The sequence below is a fragment of the Anser cygnoides genome, chromosome 13 (genome assembly GCF_040182565.1).
Source record: "Anser cygnoides isolate HZ-2024a breed goose chromosome 13, Taihu_goose_T2T_genome, whole genome shotgun sequence".
NCBI classification, from domain to species: Eukaryota; Metazoa; Chordata; class Aves; order Anseriformes; family Anatidae; genus Anser; species Anser cygnoides.
In genome coordinates this window covers 21,612,254-21,633,422 of record NC_089885.1, presented here as the reverse complement: position 1 = coordinate 21,633,422, position 21,169 = coordinate 21,612,254, and the positions used below count along the sequence as shown (strand labels likewise).

The 21,169-nt window shown below is 45.8% G+C and overlaps 2 protein-coding genes and 1 long non-coding RNA gene across 14 annotated transcripts in view; 1 reads left to right on the top strand and 2 right to left on the bottom strand.

Annotated features, from left to right (window-relative positions):
- Positions 1-4,846, bottom strand: part of VSIG4 (V-set and immunoglobulin domain containing 4) — an 11,036-nt gene extending 6,190 nt beyond the window's left edge. For all 6 annotated transcript variants that reach the window (XR_010834703.1, XR_010834704.1, XR_010834705.1 and 3 more), the window contains exons 1-4: positions 4,707-4,846; positions 1,711-2,067; positions 712-993; positions 393-488 (exon numbers count right to left, since the gene is read on the bottom strand). Coding sequence is in view for 2 of the 6 variants with exons in the window: in XM_067004900.1 (XP_066861001.1) it covers positions 393-488; positions 712-993; positions 1,711-2,067; positions 4,707-4,761 (790 nt within the window). In the remaining 4 variants the exon portion in view is untranslated. The remainder of the gene's footprint in view (positions 1-392; positions 489-711; positions 994-1,710; positions 2,068-4,706) is intronic.
- The window catches only part of LOC106045548 (uncharacterized), a 15,189-nt gene extending 994 nt beyond the window's left edge, over positions 1-14,195 (top strand). The window contains exons 1-6 of one of the 6 annotated variants that reach the window (XR_010834716.1): positions 2,062-3,869; positions 4,330-4,414; positions 4,692-4,977; positions 9,343-10,408; positions 12,218-12,297; positions 12,668-14,195. This is a non-coding gene — a long non-coding RNA (uncharacterized lncRNA). Of the gene's footprint in view, positions 1-279; positions 3,870-4,329; positions 4,415-4,691; positions 4,978-9,342; positions 12,298-12,667 lie in introns of those variants that run through there. The other 5 variants (XR_010834715.1, XR_001212842.3, XR_010834712.1 and 2 more) reach the window with 5 other exon arrangements.
- Positions 10,525-21,169, bottom strand: LOC106045546 (V-set and immunoglobulin domain-containing protein 4). 2 transcript variants are annotated; one of them, XM_048078160.2, is made up of 11 exons: positions 21,096-21,169; positions 20,553-20,753; positions 18,276-18,632; positions 17,369-17,650; positions 17,050-17,145; positions 16,189-16,254; positions 15,233-15,286; positions 14,167-14,235; positions 13,341-13,454; positions 12,032-12,053; positions 10,525-10,878 (listed from the first exon to the last, which is right to left on the bottom strand). In XM_048078160.2, exons 2-11 carry the CDS (start codon positions 20,605-20,607, stop codon positions 10,689-10,691), a joined length of 1,305 nt encoding a protein of 434 aa, XP_047934117.1. In that variant the 5' UTR covers positions 20,608-20,753; positions 21,096-21,169; the 3' UTR covers positions 10,525-10,688. The 2 variants fall into 2 exon arrangements, with proteins under 2 accessions (XP_047934117.1, XP_047934120.1); XM_048078163.2 differs by lacking the exon at positions 12,032-12,053 and having other exon boundaries at positions 10,743-10,878; positions 21,096-21,165.

The following is a 21,169-nucleotide window of genomic DNA, read 5'->3' as shown; positions in this document are numbered from 1 at the left end:
CCCAGGTTGCTGCAGGACTTCCCCACTCCCTCCCTCCCCGGCTGGCCTGGCGTGCTTCGCCACAGGCAGCGGCACCTTAAGGCTCCCCAGGGCGCGGAGCCCTAAGGCAGGGTTCTTGCCGTGGGCGACTCCCGGTGAAGCTGTGTGACCCCTGGTTCCCCAGCCCATGGTCTTCCAAGCTCTGGCTCGGCTGCTGTCCGGGGGGGGCTCTGCCCCAGCCACCCCCATCTGAGCTCCTGCTCGCAGGCAACAGGAGGGACCATTTCTGTCCTTCTCCAGAGAGGATCCGCAGCCCCAGAGGGCCAGCACGTGGACTTGTCTCACTGACAGCCTGTGCCATTTGCATGCCGGCAGGGTGGAACCAGCCCTTCCCTGCTGCCCGGGTCACCCACCTCCTAGCACGCGGGGAGCCTCGCTGCCTTCCGAGGTGAGTGGGGGTCCTGTGTGCCGGCTGGTCCCAGGCGTGGGTGGCTGTGTGACTGGGGACCCTGTGGGACAGACCGCTCATCAGACGGTTTGCTGCACTCCCTGCCCGAGTTCCAAGCCAGGCAAAAGTGAGAAGTGCCAAGGGCAGAGCCGGGCTCCCCTCCTGAGCAGCGATCCAGACACGATTCACGTTCAGTGCTACGTGACTGATCCCTGGGCAAACGGGAACCATTTGCCTCACCGGTTCCTGCCACCGAGGCGAGGAGCTGCAGGCTGGGGACTCACCTCTCACCACCAGCTCAACCGCATCGCTCCGCTGCACCGCCCCTGCCCCGACTCTGTTCTCTGCCTCGCAGTAGTATGTCCCCGCGTCGGAAGGCCGCAGGCTGTCCCACGTCAGCTCGGCCTGGCTGCTCAGCGGCAGGGCTGTCCCCCCCGGCACTGCCCGGAACCAGCGGTAGCTGATGGGTGGGGACCCGCGGGCCACGCAGGTCAGGCTGGTCCTGGCTCCCGCTGGCACCGTCAGCCCCAGCGCGCCGGCCCTGATGGTAGGCTTGGTCGCTGGCACTGGAAGACAAAGCAGACGGGACCTGGGTTGTGCTTACCCTGGCGGTGATGGGGGCAGGTTTCCCTCGCTCCGTGGCAGCTCATGTTCTGGCCCTAAGCCCTTTCCCCGAAGGGGCAGAGGCAGCACCACCTCTCCACTGCTCTGTGCTGTTTGAGCTCTACACACTGGCCTAAATCCAGGTTCACACCAGCCTTGCCACCTGTTGCTACTGCTACATCACAGGAGGCCTGTTCTGTTGGCCTGTCCCATCCCTCCCAGTGGCCCCCTCTGAGAAAGACTGTTTTTTAAACACACTGAGGATGCTTGCAAAGGGGAGAAGGCTCATTTGGCTAGTATGACTCCTGCTTGCTCTCCCACTTGCCAGAAGAACCAGAGACACTGGTTATCTGCATAGAACCAAACCCAGGTCTGGGTGCTATGTCAAACACCTGTGGATCAAGTGGCCCATTGGTAGATCCAGACTGGGGTGTTGACTAACTGCTCCCCCTTCCCCAATCCATCCCTACCCCTCCACAGCGCTGAGAGCATCAGTTCCTCCTTGGTAGGTGAGAGAGACTAACACAGCCAGGGACTCTTCTCACCCAGCTACCTCAACACTTAGCTTGGATATGGGTAGACAGTATGGGGTGAAAGACGTCCTGCCAGCTCCCTTTTCTCCTACATGCTCCATGGATTAGAGTGTTTATACAAGAGCAGGGCTTTATTGCTGGATTTACCTTTAACGACTTTAACTGTAGTGGTCACATCCTTTGTTATCAAGCTGTTATTTTCAGACCTCCAGATGACTTGACAGGTGTAGTGTCCGCTGTCAGGGATTTCAAGGTTCGTGATATGGAGTGAGGCATCCCCTGGGCTGTGCTTTGGGACACTGACCCGGTCTCGGAACCGAGCCAACAAGATGTGGTCACCAGTTTCATCCCTCCGAAAGATGGTGGAGGTGCTGTGGTCTCGCTCCATGCTCCAGGTGAGTATTTGCTGTGTGAAACCTTCTGAGGGCATGTATGTACATGGTAAAGTGGTGGAGCCCATCCATTCCCCTTCCACCTGGTGGACAGCAGACAGATCCAGGAGGGCTGCAGCGAACAAGAGTTGACGGGAAGAAATAAGAAGGCATCAGAAGAGGGGAAAGTCCTTAGGACAAATAGGAATCACCAGGCAGTGAAAGCCAGCATGCGACAGCGTCTTAGACGTGTTGTAGCCCACAGCCAGCTAAATCTGGGCCTGTGTCCATCTCACTGAGCATAGGGAAGTGAACAGTTTCTTCGAACTCAGGGCTATTTTTATTGCTTCTCTCTGGATGCTTGCCAGTTTTCAATTCCTTCTCAGTATCGAGAGGCACAAATCCTGCTCCTGGTAGCAGCATCACAGCTACAGTCTTCACAAGACCTTAAGCAGTATCTCTTATTCCTGCTCCCTAGCCCTACTTCGTGCCCTGCTTCTGCTGCTTGGCTTTCTGCTTATGCTTGCAGGATGAGTCAAGCAGCAGCGGCCTTCCCCCCGCTGCAGACACTGACTGTTCTGACAGCAATAATTGCAGAGTTACCCTGTACCCTCTGTATGGGAGGAAGGATGAACAAATCCAGTGTATTGTGTCACTGCTCATTAGGCTCCAGGTTTGCACTCGTTAACATCACTAACTTTTTACGCAGCTTCCCTGGTGCTCACAGAACCCAGCAGTACAGCTGTGCAAGCACTTCTCTCTGCAGCAGCACGTCCCAGAGCTGACAGGAGGGGCCATGCAGGGTGGGGAGAGGGTCTGTGGATCTCTGTCCACAGGAGCAGCTGAAGGGACTGCTGGGGCTGAGCACTGTGGAAGCATGTTTCTGACATGGAACACTGGTTTTCCTTTACTATATGACTTTGAGTGGGCAGGCACAGCTCCATTCTTCAAATCTCACATCCCAAACACAGCTCCTTGATATATCAGCTTTTGAAGGTTTTTCCATTTCTCTTCTTCCTTTTTTCAGACTCCCATCATAAAAAACTAAGAAGGATGGAAGTTATTTAGAATACTGCTGAGAAATACCCTCAGGGTATTTGGTACACTCATGTTCAAGCACGTTTGCTACTGAATGTATTCATCTGGACAGAATTTTATTTAAAAATCTCTTCGGAACTGTTTTACATTGCTGTGTGCCATGGAAGTGCTGCTTGCATCCACTGATTCCCTGTGGAGTCAGCTGCTCTGTGTGACCGAATTCAGCGTTAGCAAGGATGACCTTAAAGGAGAGCTGACTGAAGGAATGGGAGAAGCTCAGCAATATCAAAATCTCTGAGACACTATTTTTAAAAGAAACATTTCCTCTCTGTGACACTTATCAAACTGGGATGTAGACTTCGAGACAAATTGTGTGAATTCTCCCAGCAGAGGGACATAGAGCTGGACAAGACAAAAACCTGAAGAGCTACATTTAAAATTAGCAGACTGGTCAGAGGGATTTGTATTACCTGTAATATACTGGGAGGGGGGAACGGGACAGGACAACAAAAAAAAACAACAACAACAACAAAAAAACTGTTATACTCTGGTCCGTTTTGTAAAAGAGCTGATCACATTCCTTCCTAGCCTGCCAGCACCAGCTTTCCTGGTGGCGTGGAAGTGGTATGCAGGCAACAACCCTTAGGTATCTGGTCTGAATTACTGGGCCTGGAACTGGAACAGTGGACCAAAACCAATCTTTTTGCTTTAGCTTTGGAGGACTTCAGATCTGACCTAGAATTCTTGGTTCATATCTGTCGCCACCAGATAAACACTGCCAAAGACTCAAGCGGGCACAGGAGAAGAGGGTGTGGATTTTGTGGTATCTAGTTTACTCTCCCAGTCTGTCCACCTGTCTGCCCACTAAGACCATAGCTCCTCTGGGAAGTGCCTCATGTAAGTAGCAAATTACCTGAGTTTAGCTGGACTTGACTCACCTCTGTCTATGCCCTTTTATCTCATTCCCCCTTCCCCTCTCTCCCCAGAAAGGCACTGGTTATGTTCCACTGCATTAACTCACAAGTAGCTTAAGAGACAGATCCTAGAAATCTGCAGAGCTGCTTTGTGATGAAACGGGGAACATACTTCTACCTGTTTTTCTAAATATCGGGAGCAGTTCTGCGCTTGTGTGCGCACCTTGTCAAAGCACCTTTCCCAAGGTTTCTCAGAACCTTCCTCTGCCAGTGTCAGTTGCCCTGGGAGCAGCACACATGCCTCACGGGCATATGAATGGAAGCAAGTTTCCGCTGTCACCTCCCCTAATGCACCTGGAGTCGGTAGATCAGGAATAACCAAGGGGAATCATGTTTGTGCCCACATCTAGCCTCACAGTTACAGCTGTATTTCTTCTTCCCAGGACCATGCTAGCAGAGCAATGGTGATGCATTATTAAATTCCAGAAGAAAGTGCATATTCCAGCTTCAGAAAAACAGGTTTGGAAGGTAACTCACCACACCAGAGCAGGTCCTCTCCAACGGTCCTGAACAATGCTGTTTTGTTCTTGCTTTGGTGCATGGGAGCTGACCTGCCTAATACTGCCCCACTCTCAGAAGCACCTAGTTGTACCCAATACTGAAGAAGACTTGTGAATTGTCAGGCTCTATTTTTCAAACAAGAAACTAAAGACTTTCCACACGTAACAACTTTTAATAATAAGACACTATAATTCAGAGGAATTTCCCTCCCCTCTTAATACTCTGATTTTTCTTCTTGTACAAGGAAGCATTTACTCACCATTGCAGCTGATGAAAGCCACCACAAACACCGCTAGCCACACCACTTCGCCCATTCTCCCAGAACTGCAGGTCCGCTCTCCTTCTTCTGCACTTCGTGACAGACACCCTCACGCCTTGGACCAGGAGGCAAGTCATGAACACTTCCCTTTCTTCTGTCCTGTGTCATCTAGGATCCAGGCTGTGCTGCCCTTTTTCCTTCCTTCTTTCTGAAATATCACGAGTCCATTTCACTGATGGCTGAGGTGAAGGGTGAAGGATGAACAAAGACTGTAAGCAACTTTCTGGTTCCATTTCATATTCCTGTCCCCACCCATGTCTCTTACCATTCTCTTGACTTTTCTGGCTAATACTCTATTTTATTTTTTCCTCATAATTGTGTGTAAATTTGTTCTTTCCCTTTCCTTTTTTTTTTTTCTTTCACTTCTTCCATATTTATATTCACTTCATAATGAAAGAGGTTTATGATGGCTACATAATCAAGTACTCAGTAGCAAGGGAAAGCAAACTTCAGTTACCTCTGACTTGTCTGTGATGGCATGGCCCAGCAGGATGCTCAGCACCTCTTTCCATTGCACTGTAAGGGCTCCAAACTGGGCATCCAGAGATGGAAAAGCACAGTACCCTTCATTTGGGAGGCCTGACTGCACTGACTCACTGAACACCATGCAGGAGCATGAGGCAGAGACCAACCTGCTGTGGCTCAGTTCTGTTTCCTGAGTGTCTTCTCCTGCTGATGGCAGTCAGCTCTTTTACCATGCACATTTACTGACTTCTGCAGCATCTTCTGAGTAGGCCAGTCTGTGGCTTGAGTGAGGAAGAAAAACAGCCTTAGTTTCTTTGCCTAAGTCTGAGCCTTTTAAACCAGAAAAACGTAGGATGCCACTTTTGCTGGTTTTTTTCTGTTTTGACAGAAATGTGCAGAGAAGTATTCAAAACCCAACATCCTGCTCTTTACTATGGTAGGAATTTCCCTGCAAAAGCTGCATTTTCTACTACCTGCCTAGAAACTGTGCTTTATTGCAGTGCAGCTGCAACTGCAGTTGTGTTTGCCAGGGACATGGAGCAGGTGCATAGTGAAATGAGAGGTTAACAACCTAGAGTCATCTGAATTTAATGTTATATAAGTTTTTACCATCTACAGGTGAGCAAATGGTCACTGCCTGGTGCTCTCATTTTCACAGTATCACAGATTATCTTGGTAGACATTTCTGCTGCAATTGTCCAGCTCCTGAGCCATTATACTTCCCACGTTTAGTGCTCTGCAAGCACATGCAGTGTTTGTTTTCTGAGACGGTGACTTGAATCTAGGAGGTGTTCTGGGCACGCTCTGTAAGGGCACTTTTAAAAGTAGATCCAAAAGTTATCAATAGGTGTTATGAACAGAATTATTATGAATTTAATATGTGATTAACATTACCAAAAGGAGAAAGAATTAAAGAAGATAAGAAACATGTATAAAAGCAAACCTACTGACGTAGTGAATTCTGTTGTAGGCCTTTAATTATTCACAAAAGCAACTTTTTAATATTTACACAATAGTCATGGTATAGCATATAGTTTTAACAACTGCACCATTCAACACCACCCATTGAAATGCTTCCAAGAAATAATTCGATTTCCCTTGCCATTCCTCATTATTGTGTCAGTGGAGAAGATTTCTGTCTGCACAGACTTCTTGGCTTGAAAGAAAAGACTAATGGAGGAAAAGAAACAGCAGATTCCCCTGGAATACTTCTCTCACAGATGTCAATATGGGGGGTCTAAGGTTTGCAAGAAATTCAGAATAGCTTCTTTGAGCAGGAGGCAGGTGTCTGAAATATAAGGAGCCATTTTCTGTTGGAGCTGGGACAGAAGCTCCAACAGAGCTTCCAGCAGCACTTTGTGTAGTTTTACCACAGCTTTGGTCCCTCATGACAGGCATCTGTTCGGTTTAGCTGGTTACACTGCAGCCTAGTTCAGACCATTCTCAGGAAGTGTTGCAGTTTGACAGTGATGGCTGGCTCCTTTTCTGTGCAAGGTAATGAAAACTGGTGACTGTCTTCATTTTCCAAAGTCAGTAAACTGATGAGAACAGTGCAGGTTTCATTCACTCTTTGGGCAGAATGTGAATTTCAGCTGAGCTCTGCTTATTGCTGCAGTAAAATTTGCAGCAGTGCAATTTGCAGTAAAACTGTGGCAAGGATGGGCACCCTGGAGAAAAAGCTGAATGTGGTGTGGCAAGACCTGGTGCAAAAAATTCTTGTGAGGCTCCAGGCTAAGAGCTACCTCCAGCTGTCATCTTGCTGAGCAAAATAACAGGCAACAGTACCATCCATTTGTGCAGAGCACGTCCTTGCTGATATAATGAAAACTTGATTTGGGCTGCCTTTTGTTCTTGACTTCTCTGATGATACCATTCCATTCTGTCTGTACCCCATCTGCCCACTCTCCACCCTCAGAAAGCCACTAGCTATGTTTGAGTGCTCCCTAAAATCAATCAATCAAACATAAAAAAGCAATTATTAATATTCAGGCAATTTTTCTGAGAATGAATGAGTCCATTTTCAGGAAGGTGATTTTAAACCAACTTTGTGCACAATTTTGTCCATGACTGGTAATAGAAGCTTGTGCTAGTAACCTACCTCCTATTCAAAAGACTACGAAAGAAGCTGGATTTTGGGGAACGTGCTCCGGAACAAGCTGAAAACCCAAGCTAGAACTGCTGATATGGCAATTTTTTGAACCGGACATGCAAGACTTCCTGAAGATGTAGTCATACAGGATAAAAGTTGACTACTTAGCTAAACCAAACATGAAGAACTGTAGTTCCTGAGATGTGATTTATGTGACATCTTTTTCTCCCTGGGACAGAGATGTAGCTGCTAGTGTTCTCCTTCCTGAGTCCCATGGTTTGCCTATTTCTTCGGGGGCACTCCTTGTGGTTTTGCATCTGACCACATGAAGAAAAACCCTTTTACGTCTATGTATTTTCAGTGCCTCTGTATTTCAGTGCTTTGGATTGAATCCACTGCTTTCACCCTTGCAGTGCCAGTCAGGAAAAATGCCCTGCAGCCTTTCCCCACACAGGCACCCACCTTCCTACTGCACACTGGGTATGACACAATCCCGAGAATCATTTCTTCAACTCAGAGTGACCAGTGTATACCCACCACCTCACTTACAGAAAGGGCAAGCTCTTTTTCCTTCATTTCCCAAGCAGCACGGGTCATACCCACCTCTTTGCTCAGACGTTCACCCTGGCACTTGGTTTTGGAGCACTTCAACTTTCCAGTTGCTCCATATAACACTGGAGCCCCACACTCCCCTCATTCTCATTGCAATGAGTTCTGAGATGGACCCGAGATGGGTGGGCTGCTTTTCAGTAACTGTGACGTTCTCTTCCCAGCCCCTCTCCACCAAACACATGCACGCACACACACAATTTTTTTAATTCCCTTTTTAAAAAAAGAGAACATTATTGCAAGGTTCCAAAAACTGTAAGCTCATCTAGAGTTGAAATGTTAAGAAAACATGAGTTCCCCAGAAAATTTCAATGCTGTCAATTTTTCATGACTTTAACACGTTATTCAGTCATGATTTTTCTGTTATCCTCTGGAAAAGCCTTTTGGTGATAGTTGTGTGTCTTGCAATATTAATGCAACAATTTTCCTTTCCTACTCATTTTCCTCCTTAGGAAGAGGGAAAGATTATAAGACTGCACTGACTTTTTATACTCTCCACAATAAAGCTCATTTTCTTTTACAGGCTAAAATAACTCTTTTTCACTAACTCTTAACCTCAAATTGGACTAGCAGCAACTTTTACACCTTCCATTCCCTAAACCGTGGCTGACTAAAATCTACAAATAACACAACATCCAAAGCATATCCCAGCTCCAACAGATTCACAATAATTCCTGTGGTTTTAAGTAGAGGGACACTATATGCTTCCTCATCACACAGACATTCATGCACATCTATATGGTCAAAATATAGAGAAGTAGAACAAAATCTGCTAACTCTGCAGTCCTGAAGTTTAATGAACTTCATTTGATTCCCCACATTTGCAAGAAGCTGCATGTACACATCTACAATTTTTTCCAAGACATAATTGCCAACAAAAGTTGTGGTCTCTTCCCTTTTAATTTTGTAAGCAAGGTTTCCCAGACCTGGATTTTAAATATATTCTTTACAACAAGAAATAAAACTTGTGATACAAGTCCATGGAGAAAGTGTAATATCACTTGTAAGTATCTGTAAAGCATCCCTGGTGGCTTGTGAATTCTGAAGAACTTTTATATAATTAATTCATCAAGTTACTCATTGGAGTTCCTTATACTTTGTTTTTTAATAGCAATTGATGAATAGCATTGTGCTCCAAACTTATTTATATATTGCATAGAAGAAGTACTTCTCTCCTTTTTGAAGTTATACCAGGTAATTTTGGCTAATGTCTGCTTCATTTTCCATTCTGAGAAACTGTAAACAGACCCTATTCATCTTCTCCCCACTGGTCATGACTTAGTACATTCAGCTCATTCTGACTTATTCTACTCTTTTATTTTTTTATTTTTTATTTTTTGAAGCTGAGAAATTATAATGCATTTGTGCAGAAGGGGTTTTGTGTCACTAATCATCCTTTACTGTTGTTCTCAGTATCTTTCAGATGAGTCTGCTGCAAGCTTACATCAAGTGAAAGCATTCCATGGGGTTTTACAGTCTCACAATCCTGTTTTCTAATGCATTTGGATTCCTTTCCTAATAGCTTCTAATCCTCTTTTTGAATGCTGGTGAGTTTTGAGTTGATGCTACTGAGAACTGCACACCGGCATGCAGATCTTTCCTGAGTGGTAGCAGCAAATTTTAGCCCCGCAAATCCATCATCTATGCAAACAATATTTCCCTTGCCCCTCAAGAGCACCTCTTTTATTTTACATCTGGCCACTCTGCTTTTCATCAGACATGGTATTGCCCTATCATCCATTATAAAAAGAGTCTTCCATAAGTCTGCAGTATCCAAGTTACAGACTTACTTAGGTTGGTAAAAATTATGATAAGAAAGCTTGTCTTCTCTCTGCTTATCCTTCAAGCTCTCTAAGCTGTGAGGAAAGGTACTTTACGAGTAACTACGGAGAAGTTAATATTATGATCATGCTGGCATTTTAAAGACAAATGAGTCATACAAAATATTCATATCAAAATAATTCACAAACTTAAGGAAAAGTATCTAATTTCTTTGAAATACTAAACATCCATTGAAAGAATAGAGAATGTTATTTCTGAAAGAACGTGCCTTGTTGCAATATAGGAGTCTCCCCACCTGCCCAGCTCCAAAACTGACAGAATTTGCTTTGTCACAGAAAGCGTGTCTGTATGTTACTGTGAGAGTGCTTCAGGAAGGCATACTGAACACAGCACGGTTGGTTCACGGGGAGTTTCTTCCTTTCATTCTGCTGCTCCAAATGTGATAAGGTTCTTGGTTTTATCCTAGCTTTAATCTGTCTTTCAGGTTATCTTTCACAGTTGTCTCACATTTAAAAGGACTCTATCACCTATGAAGCACTTCAGACAGATGGGAGAAGAAACATCACTTCCCACACCAGCTTCCTTCTGCACTTCTTATATAAAGGGGGATGTTTAGCAACATTTCATGCCATTTCTACTCCCACCAGAAAAGGACTGTTTGTAAAGAGGATGCAGTTCCTCTTGGTCATATAAAACAGTAAGTTCAATACGGTGCTCTCGGCCTGTGATCTGCGTGCTCCAGCTTTCACAGGGCTTTCTTCAACAGAAGTGGTAAAAGGGAACCAAGAAAAGCAAAATGAAAAGACAGCAATATATAATTCTGAAGTTTATAAAGAGGCTTGCATTTTAACTACAGAGATTTTTTTAAGGCTCCAAATAAACATAAAGGAGCAAAACCAGCTTGTGCAAAGATGAATAGGATTTTGCCTAGATTAAGGTACTCTTCAGGATTGCTACATGTAGAGAACAGTTGGTTCTCATTCAGAATCCCCTACTTCATATTCAGATTCTTGGGTGTTTCCAACGTTCTTATATTCATTTTCTTTTTTATTTCTTTCATTTTTCATGGGTTCCATCACATAGTTGTTTTCAGTGGAGGAGATCGGTTCCTCATAATGAGCCATACTGTCATACCTTGAAGAAGCCCCTGCTTTCATTGAGTTACAGCTGAAATGAAAATAGAAAAATACAAAATATGAAAGAATTGCGAATAGACAAAGCATCTCCTAACAATGAAGATTTTGAGCAAGGTGGTGATCTGATTCAAACCCATGTGAACCTTAGCTATTGGATTATGACAGTCTCCTGAAGAAGAGAATCTTTTCCTCTACTTTCATGAGGCAGGAGAACCTTGAGCACCATACTAGCATTGAAGCTCTCCCTGGATTTGAGACAGGGACAGCAAAAGGTGTGTAAGCAACACAGGGATTTCCACCATTTTTTGGAGTGGCACAAACAGACAAACGCTGTTTGTAAAACAAAGATGTAGATATAGATTAAAAAAGCACTGGAGGAATGATAAATGGTGAGCTGAATGCAGCCTACATCCACCATAGGACTTATGATATCGAATATCTTTAAAATTTAAAAGGTAAATACTCTGAAAAGAAGTGCCATCACACCATCTAGTTTCTTAGGGTTCAACTGTTATTTGAACATGCTGCTTTATAGAGTGCTGGCACAGTATAGTATCTGTGAAATGTCGTTGGCATGTCCTTTCACAGCACTCCAGTCATCATCATCATTATATATATTTATTTATTTATTGATTGGTTGATTTTAGTTGTCACACAGTCCTTGCATGTTCTGGCTGCATTCATAGTCTTTGCAGTTCGGCTGGTTACAAGTAGATCAGTATGCTGGTGTTTAGAAACAGCTCTAACTTCCTGCCACATCCATGATTAAATAGGCGCATTCAGCCATGGATATTTTGGGGCTAAACCAAAGTATAATCTGTGTATCACAAACCTTAGCTCTCTGGAATGGGAATTCCTTCTCTTTACATTTGAAAGAACGCTGGGAATTTTTCCTTGGCAATGATCATTGATAAGCCTCATTTGGCTGAGGAGTTAATAAACAGCTTTCCTTCGTTTTTACAATTCTAATACTGCAAAGGAAAAGATCTCTTCCTACATTATGCCTTGATGTAGAAAGCCCATAAATCCTCAGTAAAACATACCACAGAGCTAACTTTCAACCTCTTCATGCATACTACTTGGGAGGATTTTCATTTTGACAGCTAAGTAGCATTAATGTTTTTTCCTGCTCTGATAATGATGAATCTTTGGGGACTGTATGTTATATGAAGGGTTATACTCACTGTTCTACTTCATAGACTTGAGCTGGAAAAGAGCAGTTAGAAATGTGTGTCAGCAATTTGCATTTGTATTCTGAAAAGAAAATTTCTACTTTGTTTCTTCTTGACATAAGAAAACAACCTCTGAGATCTGAATACAGTTGGGATCCTTAAAGATCATGTTAAGTGGGTCATGATTCTTATTCCCAGGATTCAGTCCAAGAAAATTAAAACAACTTGTATCCGAGAAGGAGCACAACTGGGTCAGAATAACTGGCCAGAAGTCAAAGGTAAAGTTGAATTTAGAAACTAGAAGTTCCCAGTTCCCACAATTTTCCTATTCATTATAAGTTAAATAAATGATAGTTTAGAAAGACGTTGTTCTGGATTTCTTTAAAAAAAAAAAAAAAAGCATTTGATAATTATTATAAATTAGCATCAAGGAGTTGTAGGAAGGTTATTAAAAAAATGGACGAGGAGAAAATCGTGGCAGCTAATATTAAAAGAGACCCCAGTGTGTCTTCTGTATGTTCCTCAGTGTTATTAGTGAGAAGGGAGACTAAGAAAACATTTGGTCATGAATTTTCTGGTACTGTTGCAGAGAGAAAAAAAATAACTGATACTGAATGGGAGAATTAATGACGACTTCTTTTCATCTAGGCACTAAGGAAGAAATATTAACAGCATCTGGCACAAAGAGGTCCTTTGCTACTTCAAAATATAAGATCAACATGCTACCAGAAATGTTGAGATCTCATCAGAAAACTTGATAGGGCGTGTAAGTTTGAGAACTACAGGATATCTATGAGGACCAGAGGTAAACAACCATTTCAAATGTAAGCTGGATAGAGCAGAGAAACATGCTGAGCATCACCAACATAGCACCAGAATGGAAGTTGTGGAGATGTCCCCCATTCCAATCAGCGTTTAGATGGAGCTGAAGAAACCTGTTTGAATGAGCAGCTGGACACTGCACAGCAGGAGCAGCCCCCGCTGGGGCACTGCTGCCCCCAGGCTCAGCCAGGGACAGCCGGCAGGACAGGAGAGCAGCCGAGGAGGGCATGCTGGGGACTCACTCCCTCGGTATCTGGGAGACTTTCTGACATTGGAGACTATTTTCCCCTGAGGAAAAAGTGACTTCTCTGACTTTTCCAGTCTTCCTCCACCTATTTTGATTTATGTGTGGTTTGGTCAAGTGTCTTCATGATTCAGGTACCAGAGCTGCTGCAGGTAGATGTGAGCATTGTACCAGCCCCAGCCCCAAAAGCCCTCAAAGTTAAAACCAAGCTCGGCACACACAATACATTCAAGTTCTACAGAACAGCCCACTCACCTTCTTTGGGTTTTCTAATACAAACAATAGTGAAAATGACGAGGAAAACCACAGCGCCACACAACACAGCAATCAGGATGACCATGTACAGAGACAGGTGAGTCTTCTGGAGGCCTAGAAGAGTACAGCACAGGACTTTCAAATAGAGAAGCTCTCCCAGGTTGCAATAGCAGCAGCACTTACATGATGCTGACCATCTCCTGGAGGCTGCTCAGCCAACCTTTGAAATGGGCACACAAGATTGTACTACACATTTGTGTCCCTGCTCAGACTTAAAGATCAGGCAGCCAGACTTACAGTGCATGCATCTTGCTGAGAGGCTAGGGCCATAAAGATGACATGCAGTCTCTTACTCAGAGACACTGAGGCTGCAGCTGTGAGCTGGGCAGAAGAGTTTCAGCGCAAGTCATAAAACAGAGCCTCAACCTGTATCATCATCCCTTTTCATTCAAGGATGCTGCCCAATTGCATTTGGATCACGTTTAAACCTACCATGGCATTGCATATCTAGATGAGGTACGGGAGGTAGTTGCTCACAGGCTTTGCTGCTGCTCCAACTTTGACACTCAGAAGACAAGAATGGATTACTGTTTGGGAATGCAACAAGGGCCCTGGATGTTCCAGTTACGAAATTATTTTCCCCCCTAGAAAACATCCAGTTTATTTTAAGAGTCAGTGTAAAACATCCAGGTCCCTTGAGAACAGCTAGTAATACCATTTGCAGCTAAAATGCAGAATGCTAATTTTGGGGTGGAAGATACTGACTACCAAGCGGTCAGTTTGGGTCCCTAATCTTGTTCCTAGTTTCATTTCTCTCTCCACTTACTCTGAGTTGTATAATTCTTTTCTGTATAACCCACGCCTTTCTCAGAATTCACTACTGTTATGAGCAAATCTGCAAAACAAAAACAAGAATGAAAAGCTCACAATATATTTTCAATCAATAGGCAAACTCTAGAAATAAGTAATACGTATACACACACATGTACGTTCCCCCCCTGCCCCGGTAATAGTGGTGGAAGCCCATGGAGTCCAAGAGATTACTGTAGTACCACAGAACACCAGCTGATTTTTCTCGCCCCCACCCCATACAATCAACAATTGTCAATATCTTCTCTTAGCTTCTAGCTGCTGAAGATGATTCACATAACCTGCTGTGATGGGGCACTATTAATTTTTGGGTCGTATTTCATTTGAATTTAAGTTTCCACAAGTAGATCTACTTTAATCCAGCTCCGAGTTCCCACAACCCACAAAGATGAATTGGAAACTGTAAGTCCTTCCTCAAAACAGCTATCCTTGGTAAGTAGACTGCTTCTAGTCATGTTTGAAGCAGCTTTTGTATCATTTGTGTCTGTTGTTTCTCTTCAGTCCTTTCTGAGGCCTAAGGGGAGTCTGAGGTGACATGTCTAATTGTAGATGTGTTTTATGCATTGCTGCAAACTACCCCATGCTTTGGGCCAGTTTTGAGCTGACATCATTGAGCTTGTGTTCCCAAAGATGGCTGTCAAGAGACTGTTGTCGGGGACCAAACTGGCAATGCACAGCCTACACAGGCTATTGAGAAGGATTACAGGCATGGCATCAGCTTGTTTTCTTGGTGACTTTTGGATTGACTTTAAGCATCCCCCCAGGTACATTTTTATTACTATTTATTTATCCGTCAATATCAGCTGAAAGGAACCTCTCCCCTTCACCCCTGCCCCCACCAAGAGTAAGCTAAAATCCTGCAGACATTCAGAAACATTTGTGTTAAAAACCAAGACATATGTACTAAAAAGTGATACAGTCGAATGTGTATTCCCCAGCAAAACAGTCCATTGCTGAACACTGGGGTCAAACCCTCCACCTGACACTGTCCTTGCTGTCAGCTGTAACTGCTGCCCCCTCACCTGTGGTTGGGCTGTCCGTCTCCGAGGTTCCCACATCACTCTGAGAGGGCGAATCTGCAAGTTAAACAAGACAGGGAGGCTCACAAAAGAGTTGGGCCAGGTTTGTGATGCATGCAGCAAAAGAGAACTTCTTGACTTGCAGGATAAAGACAATGAAAAAACAGCCATCTAGAGGACAGGTAGGGGACTGCCTGCTGCCAGTGTTGACAAGAATGGCTATAATTAATTCCTATCACCTGGCTGTACACTCCTACATGCAGTTGCAGCTACTTCCTTTCAGCCATAACCTTCATACTACTGGACCTCAGCAAGCTTCACCTTTTCCAGAGGTCACTGATTTCACTGTGGTATCTATGCCTGGCTCTGTGATTACTGACTTCATGGCTCTGATATCTGAGTAACCAGCCAGAGAGAGCAGCAAGCCCTCCACAAGACAGCCATCGTGTGACCCACAGAGCTGGGGCTCACTGGAGTGCAGAGTGTACAGTGCAGTGCACTTTCCTGAAGTGCTTGGCAAATTATAATGAACAAAGGCTGTTTTAATTTTTCCACTTACTGAATTACCTCTCACTTATATTCAAAATAAAATCTCAATTTCTTGTCTAAATTTACTGTACTTCTGCCTTAGTAACCCACTGTGAGAGTCAGCATTACACAGACAACAACTATTTCAAAAGAAGCCAAAAGGAATAAATACGAATATTTTAAATAGAAACGTCTTTTGCATCAGGAAAGAGTCATTCCTCTGAAGAGGAGAAGGGAAATAAAAGAATGGTTCTCGGCACTAGCAGCTGTGGCTGGCTACCCCACAGCCAGGGATGCTTCAGCTTTGCCTCGCTGGGACTCATCCAGGTTGCTGCAGGACCCAGCCAGTTTCAGTGTCTGGTCTGCAGAGCGTTTGCCAGCCTGCCCCTCCCAGTGCAAATCGTGTGTGTTTCACCAGGGGGCTTGCTCACCTGTGGCAGCGGGAGGCCTCTCTGGAATGACATCGTTCCTGGCGGACAGCGTTGCTGTGGGCAGATCTGCCAAGGCATAAGGGTGAACGCACTGCAAGGTGTCCCAGAGCTCCCCTGCAGTGTCAGCCGGAGCAGCCTTTTCCTGGTGAAGCCACTGCAGCGAGGCAGGGAGTGATCTCTGCCTGGGCAGTCTGCATTAGCTAAGGCTATCACTTCTGAGGTGCGTGGAAAGAAAACACCCATTTCACCTGCTCCCATAGTGACGAGCCATAATTTTCTCTCTGCTGTGTCATCCTGTATGTTCTCTGAGAGCAGGCTCGCACATGACCTGTGGCACTCATGCTGGCCTCTCCCTGGCCATCAACCCCTGCCAATGGCAGCCCTGTGGCTCTCGGCACTAGCAGCTGTGGCTGGCTACCCCACAGCCAGGGATGCTTCAGCTTTGCCTTCAGCTCAGCTTTGCACCTCACCCAGGTTGCTGCAGGACTTCCCCACTCCCTCCCTCCCCGGCTGGCCTGGCGTGCTTCGCCACAGGCAGCGGCACCTTAAGGCTCCCCAGGGCGCAGAGCCCTAAGGCAGGGTTCTTGCCGTGGGCGACTCCCGGTGAAGCTGTGTGACCCCTGGTTCCCCAGCCCATGGTCTTCCAAGCTCTGGCTCGGCTGCTGTCCGGGGGGGGCTCTGCCCCAGCCACCCCCATCTGAGCTCCTGCTCGCAGGCAACAGGAGGGACCATTTCTGTCCTTCTCCAGAGAGGATCCGCAGCCCCAGAGGGCCAGCACGTGGACTTGTCTCACTGACAGCCTGTGCCATTTGCATGCCGGCAGGGTGGAACCAGCCCTTCCCTGCTGCCCGGGTCACCCACCTCCTAGCACGCGGGGAGCCTCGCTGCCTTCCGAGGTGAGTGGGGGTCCTGTGTGCCGGCTGGTCCCAGGCGTGGGTGGCTGTGTGACTGGGGACCCTGTGGGACAGACCGCTCATCAGACGGTTTGCTGCACTCCCTGCCCGAGTTCCAAGCCAGGCAAAAGTGAGAAGTGCCAAGGGCAGAGCCGGGCTCCCCTCCTGAGCAGCGATCCAGACACGATTCACGTTCAGTGCTACGTGACTGATCCCTGGGCAAACGGGAACCATTTGCCTCACCGGTTCCTGCCACCGAGGCGAGGAGCTGCAGGCTGGGGACTCACCTCTCACCACCAGCTCAACCGCATCGCTCCGCTGCACCGCCCCTGCCCCGACTCTGTTCTCTGCCTCGCAGTAGTATGTCCCCGCGTCGGAAGGCCGCAGGCTGTCCCACGTCAGCTCGGCCTGGCTGCTCAGCGGCAGGGCTGTCCCCCCCGGCACTGCCCGGAACCAGCGGTAGCTGATGGGTGGGGACCCGCGGGCCACGCAGGTCAGGCTGGTCCTGGCTCCCGCTGGCACCGTCAGCCCCAGCGCGCCGGCCCTGATGGTAGGCTTGGTCGCTGGCACTGGAAGACAAAGCAGACGGGACCTGGGTTGTGCTTACCCTGGCGGTGATGGGGGCAGGTTTCCCTCGCTCCGTGGCAGCTCATGTTCTGGCCCTAAGCCCTTTCCCCGAAGGGGCAGAGGCAGCACCACCTCTCCACTGCTCTGTGCTGTTTGAGCTTGGCTCAGCTATACATGCGCCAGCCGTGCCACCCTTTGCAGCTCCTGTGCTGAATGTCTCCTCTGACGGTTGTTGCCTTCTCCATTCCTCTGTAAGTGACCACTGTCCAAACAGAGGAAAATCTGGCATGTACTGATGTTTGGAGAAATGCAATATCCCAGTTACTTCCCTTCTGGTGCACATCCCATGGAAACACTGGGTAATCAGGTACAGTTACAACCAGGGAACAATCGGTAAGCGAGAGGCCACAAATCTATCCCCCAGCCCCTGAACCAAAGGCTTCAGTACTGTGGGTCTGAACTCCTTTCTCTGACCTCTTTTCTGCCTTGCTGGGGAGTCTGACACTTCTCAACACAACTCTCCTGCACTGGAAGCAGATGGGCACTGGGGACACGATCTATTCAATTTTTTAAAAACCTTCCCAAGTAAGAAGTTCCAATTTTGCATAGTTTCCTTGTTGGATTTACCTTTGACAACCTCAACTTTAGTGCTGATCTCTTTTGCTATCAGACTGTTGTTGCTGGCTGTCCAGGTGACATGGCAAGTGTAGGTTCCCCTGTCGGAGATTTCCAGTTTCAAGATGTGGAGAGACACATTCCCCGGCAGGTTCTTTGGGACTTCAACCCTGTCTCTGTACTCAGACAGGAGAACATGATCCCCAGAGGCATCCCTCCGGAAGACAGTACCAGAACTCTGGTCATGCACCACAGACCACGTGAGGGTGTGCTGCACAAAGCCCTCCCCAGGCACGTAGCTGCATGGCAGGACAGCAGACCCCTTCCATACACCTTCCATCTCACTGGGGCCCGTCAGGTCCAGGAGAGCTGCAGGGAAAAACGGAGAAAGAAAAGAAAAATAAGCAGTTAAGGTAAAGGCAGCTCCTGGATGACTAAAAATTGGCAATAACATCAGCAGGTAGAATCCACCAAATCAGAAGCACGGGCAGGTCAGTGTAAGTGGAGACTGATGGTCTTTTCAGGTATGAGGTAACAGAAAAGCCATATGTTATGAGGAAGGCAAATGGGAGACAGCTGATTGTCAGGAGAACTGTCTATTTGTGCTGAATTTGGTCTTACGCTCTGCCTGGTGCTTACCTGCCTATTTCTTCAGTAGAAATAAGCAAGTAAGCACCACACAGAGCATCAGATCAGAATTAGGAAGAGGTTCAGACTTGAGGGAATTGGTTTGATTCATTCAGTTATGCAGCTCCCCTCTCACCTAATGTCACTCTGGGGGCTTTCTTGGGAAGCACTGCACATTAACAGCAAACCACAGTTTTTATGTTTTTGTCTCCTCCAATGCCTACTTGTTCTTCTGAAAGACACTGCTTTTCCTTGCTGATCTGAATTAAAGCAATGGATTGAAGACATACAAAACTCTTTAAACTTTCCTGTAAAAAAGAGGTCCATTGCTATTGTCCCAGAACATTTTCATTACTGTTAGGGCTGAACCAGTTTCTAGAGATACTTCTTTACCCTTTCCTCCTAGTTTCCAAACTTCCTCTTTGCCATTGCCATCCTATAGATGTTACACAAGATGTCAAACTGCAGGGCTCAACAAATCTAATCTCAGCCTTCAAGTTCCTTCTCTCATGAAAACTGATAATTGATAGACCAGGGTCAGACCTAAATTAATTGTGTGGTTGTGTTTCAAGCCTTGTGATTACAACAATACCCATCTTCCTTGCCACTTGGCCCAGATTTAACAGCTATTTACGCTTCTTTTCACACTGAGCTGTTTGAAAACTGTTGTAGAATCTTAGAACTATTTAGGTTGGAAAAAACCCTTCAAGATCACCAAGTCCAACCATCAACCTGATCTACTGAGGTCTGTCACTAAACCATGTCCCTTAGTGCCACGTGTACCTTTCTCTTACATGTCTACATTTCTTCATACCTTCAGGAATGAGGACTCCACTGTCTCCCTGAGCAGCTTGTTCTGAAGTCTAATTATCCTCTCCATGAAGAAATTCTTCCTAATATCTGATCTAAACCTCCTCTGGAACAACTTAAGACCATTTCCTCAAATCCTATCAATTGTCACTTGAGAAAAGAGACTGACACCCACCTTGCTACAACCTCCTTTCAGGTAGTTGTAGAGAGCAATGAGGTCTTCCCTCAGTCTCCTCTTCTCCAGACCAAACAAACCCAATTGCCTCAGCTGCTCTTCTTAAGTCTTGTTTTCGAATCCCTTCACTAGCTATGTTGCTTTTCTCTGTATAGGCTCCCCATGGGCCTTCGAAAATCTACCACAGTACCACATTAGTTTATTCTTTTTCACTAGCCCTCTCCACAATGCAGGAAAGCAATGAGTGAGATGCAAGAAAAGCATTTCAAAGAAGAAACTTTTTTTTTTTTTTAAATATTTTCTGTAACATCAGAGCAGCATCTCCCCAAGCATCATGGCATCATCCTTTTTGGTTCCAGCTCTGGAAACACAAGATTAACCAGACTCTCAGTGCTGGGCTGCTTTCTGCATTCTTTGAAGTAATCCATCACAACATACACAGGAACTTTGCACTGTAAGTGCAGGGACAACATTTCCATAGGCTTCACGCACCGTTGCACTCTGCAGCCACTGGATTTGAAACAGCTGAACACTGAGCAAGCAGCATGCAAAAACACGGGCTCTTTTGCCATATTTCTATTCCTGAAACAGAGCCTCCCCTGTACCAACACACGCTCTGACACAGCAGTGCCAGGGAAGGAACTGCCTCTGAGCAGGAGACCTTCCCACGTACTCACCGTTGCAGAACAGAAGCAGGCTGACAAGCACGGCTGCTCTCTTCAGCATTCCCATCTTTCAGGGCTGCAGCTTTGTCCCCTCAAATAAAACAAGTCTGCTCTCTCAAAGTCAGGAGGCAAATCAGGAGCGCCTTATTTTTTTTTGGTTTGCTCACTCTGTCATCAAGAATCCAGAGCAGCTACTGGTGGTGCTTCCTTCCTCTTTTTAAGAAAAAAAAAGAGTGTCTTAGCAACAGAGGTGTGTGCTGAAGTGAAGTCCTACTGGACAGCGAAAAGAAAATTTAAGAATTGTTTCTACTCTATTTCATATCTTCTACTGCATATGCCTTTCCCACTTTTTTTTTTTTAATTCCACTTAATTAAAATAATTGTTTGCTTTTTTCCTTGTGAGCGCCTATTTGCTCTTCTTTTCCACTTTGCTTGGTTTACTAGGTAATAAATTTAATGTAACCATAACACACAAGAAGCTCAGAGAGCTTAAGAAGCTGAGTAACAGGTGTTAAGAAGATGAAAAACCAAGATCCATAGTATTTATTTTCTTACCAACTTTTCCATGAAACTCACAACTGTATTTTGAATAAAGATTCATAAAAACACCCCAAGTCTTTACATTAGCA